Here is a 3,027-nt window from a genome sequence, read left to right on the forward strand (position 1 = left end):
AAACGTACTTGGCCACTGGGTCAGTCTTCTTAATGGTTTGCTGAGTCATCACTGGTCGGATGACTGAAACATATAAACATTTGATTAATTGTAAAACGGGGGTTTAATGTCATGAAAACAATAAGATGCATTGATCCATGAGGTCGCTGTCGACTTACAGGACTTGGGTTTGGGCCTGACGCCAGCGTCGCTTTGAGCTCGAGTCTGTCCAAAACGAAGCGACAGTAAAGTGACTTAATGACAATCATTTAATCAGCGGTAACCACAGAGTAGCTACACGTGTCTGTTCTTTAACACAAACAGGAAACCACCACATTACCCACCATGCCTCTAATGTAGGATTCAAAGGCGCTCAAAGAGATTCCCTCCGTCCCTGAGCTCTGTGTGTCGTTCTGACTGGCTGCGTCTTCGTTCTCCATCTCAAAGCTGCGGTGAGCCGCTGTTGGTAAATGAAGCTCCGCCAGTCGCTCCTCCAGACAGCTCGCTGCGTCTGCAAAGAAACATCCGTCACACACTCAGACATCAGGACTTCACTGGGTTAGGGTTTTTAAGGCAGAGCATCAGAATTACTGTAGAAGGAGAGTACGTCAACTACAAGGTGCACGGAGAAGGGACACTGATGAAGGCCTAAAGCCAAAACGAGTTGCAGGAGTTTTTAAACAGCTCCAAAAGATCCCAATTAACCAGAGAAGAAAACTTATTTAATCTGATCAGTTTTCTAGCTGGTCAACGTTTCAGACCAGTAAACTTCATAAAGCTGCTTCTAATGTTTAGTCTGCTACTGTATCTGAGATCTGCTCCTGTTCATTCCCTTCCTAACCTCCCACGTTACTCCATTATCAATAATCTGGTTTCTGAATCAAACAAACCTGAAACAGACATAAACATTAAATATGTTAATACAGTTCACTTCAAAGACCAGTGTGTGTATTTTAGGTTCAGAGGAATGTGAAATATGTGAATTTCCGACAGTTGAACATCCAGAAGCAGAACTGAATCATCAGTATGAGTCGACGTAAACCACCTGAATCTTCCTCTCAGGAACTCACTTTTTTTAATCTATTTTTATTGTTAATTTTAGCCTTTAACAAGCTGATATACAGATAGCATTAATGTCTCAAACTGGGAGAACGTTTTTACCCTTCTTCGGCCTGAGGTTTCCTTCCCACTCCTCACACATCTTGTCGTACGTCATCCTGCTGAAATCCACTTTAGAGTCGATAAACTTGATGTCTTTGTTGCTCGAAGACTCATCGGGATCCTCCGACTCCACATTATTCTGTTCTTTAAGATCTTGCACTTCTGCGTCTTGTCCACCATCGACCCCCGCACCGTCCAAATGCTTCTCATCCAACATGAACCCGTCCTCAGCGACGTGCTGTTGTTCCTCTGATGTTTCGGACGCTGCATGTCGATCTTCAAGTTTCTCAAGGTCTTTATCTTCTTCACGCAGACCGTCATCTCCACAGCACGCCACGGCGGCTTCGGGCTCGGCGTCAGCCAACGCGCTCAGCTCCACGGGTTCGATGTCAAACCCGCCGAAGCTGCAGAGTGAGAGGTCGTCCTCTTCGTTGTCGTCTCTCGTCTCCGACAGGTCTCCCCGACTGTCCTGATCGAACTCCGTCACCGTGTGGTCGTCTCTGTCGCCTCCTGCCTCCTGCTCCTCCGGTCTGTAGGTGCCGTAGCCGGAGGTCATCAGACTCGGAGCTGGACTATGACAACTGCTGCTACCGCTTTCTTCTTCGTCTTCATCATCGCCGTCACCATCGCTTCCGCCTTCCAAACTCTCCCTGCTCATGTTGGCCTTGCTCAGTTCAGGCTCCTCCTCCTCTGAAGCCTCCCGGAGAGAGTCCTCCGCGCCGCCAACAGGTCTGGAGTCTTGCTCGTCGATCGCTCGCTCAATCTCCACCACCTCCTCCTCCTCTTCCTGAGGCTCCGCATCAGACCAAAAACTGGAGTTGAGACAATCCTTGTCATCGTCGCTCTCGTTGTCCCACTGAGTGTTGTACATTTTGTACATGGTGGCGGCTCGCACTCCGGCTGAGGTGTGTGATCTGTGGAGGCAGAGGGCTTAAGGGACAGGCTAAGAGGATTAAACTGACATCCTTCAGAGCTTCAGCCTCTTCTGCTCGGCCTCTTCTCTAACCTGAAACAGCTCCAACTGCTGGGGACCAAAGGGATCACACCTCTGCTTCCTTGTGTTAATTCCTTTTACTTGATTCCACCATTTTTTTGGCCCACAACCGGATTCGTTTAGAGACGAGCGACAGGAACTCGACACAGGGATGTAGTAGTTACGTGATATTGGCGACTCAAACCACCAGGATACTTCAGAGTTTAGTTTAAATGTGTTTTAAATGTCTATATTGTTTTATTTCGTGTTTTTAATCAGGGTTCCCACTCTTAAGAAGTCCTTTTTCAGTACAGGACAGCACCGTTAGCCCTCGTAGGTGGTCAGACTTTGTTGTTTTACAAAAAATGTCCAGAATATTTGGTGATTTAATCCATTTTTAGGGGTTTCCATGACTAAATTTAAAGGTTTTCCAGGATAGGAACTCTGTTTTATGCTGCTTGCTGCAAAAATAATCTTCTTGTGTGGCAATAAAGATTTAACATGAAACTTTTAGTGAAATGTGTTACTTGATGATTGAATGAATGTTATTGTGCTGGAACTGGTTTTACCCATTTTATGCCGGTTCAGTGAATGTCACATTAAATGTTATATTTGATTGTTATTTATTATTATTATTATTATTATTATTTAGTAGTAGTAGTAGTAGTATAGAACAAACACTTTACATAGATGATTAGAAGCTTTTCTTGTGTGTTTTATGTTACCTAAATCTTCACTGTAGACTGATTCATCGCAGACAAGAGATTGTCCTTTATGTTTCCTAGTTGGGGGAAAAAACAAACAAACAAACAAACAAACAAACAGTATTATTGTTCTCATGCGACGAGTCACTTGATAATAAATTCAACTCTTCTGTTGTCAGTTATACAATTTTCAATTTAAATCCACTTTAT

At 44.4% G+C, this 3,027-nt stretch overlaps 1 protein-coding gene across 1 annotated transcript in view; it reads right to left on the reverse strand.

Annotated features, from left to right (window-relative positions):
* The window catches only part of si:dkey-23f9.4 (hydrolethalus syndrome protein 1 homolog), a 7,534-nt gene that overhangs the window by 1,874 nt on the left and 2,633 nt on the right, over window positions 1-3,027 (reverse strand). The window contains exons 6-9 of the mRNA XM_035660983.1: window positions 2,839-2,894; window positions 324-490; window positions 159-204; window positions 9-63 (exon numbers count right to left, since the gene is read on the reverse strand). Coding sequence (XP_035516876.1) covers window positions 9-63; window positions 159-204; window positions 324-490; window positions 2,839-2,894 — 324 coding nt within the window. The remainder of the gene's footprint in view (window positions 1-8; window positions 64-158; window positions 205-323; window positions 491-2,838; window positions 2,895-3,027) is intronic.

This window comes from Morone saxatilis, unplaced genomic scaffold (genome assembly GCF_004916995.1).
Source record: "Morone saxatilis isolate NCDOM2014 unplaced genomic scaffold, NCSU_SB_2.0 Contig17, whole genome shotgun sequence".
NCBI lineage: Eukaryota > Metazoa > Chordata > Actinopteri > Moronidae > Morone > Morone saxatilis.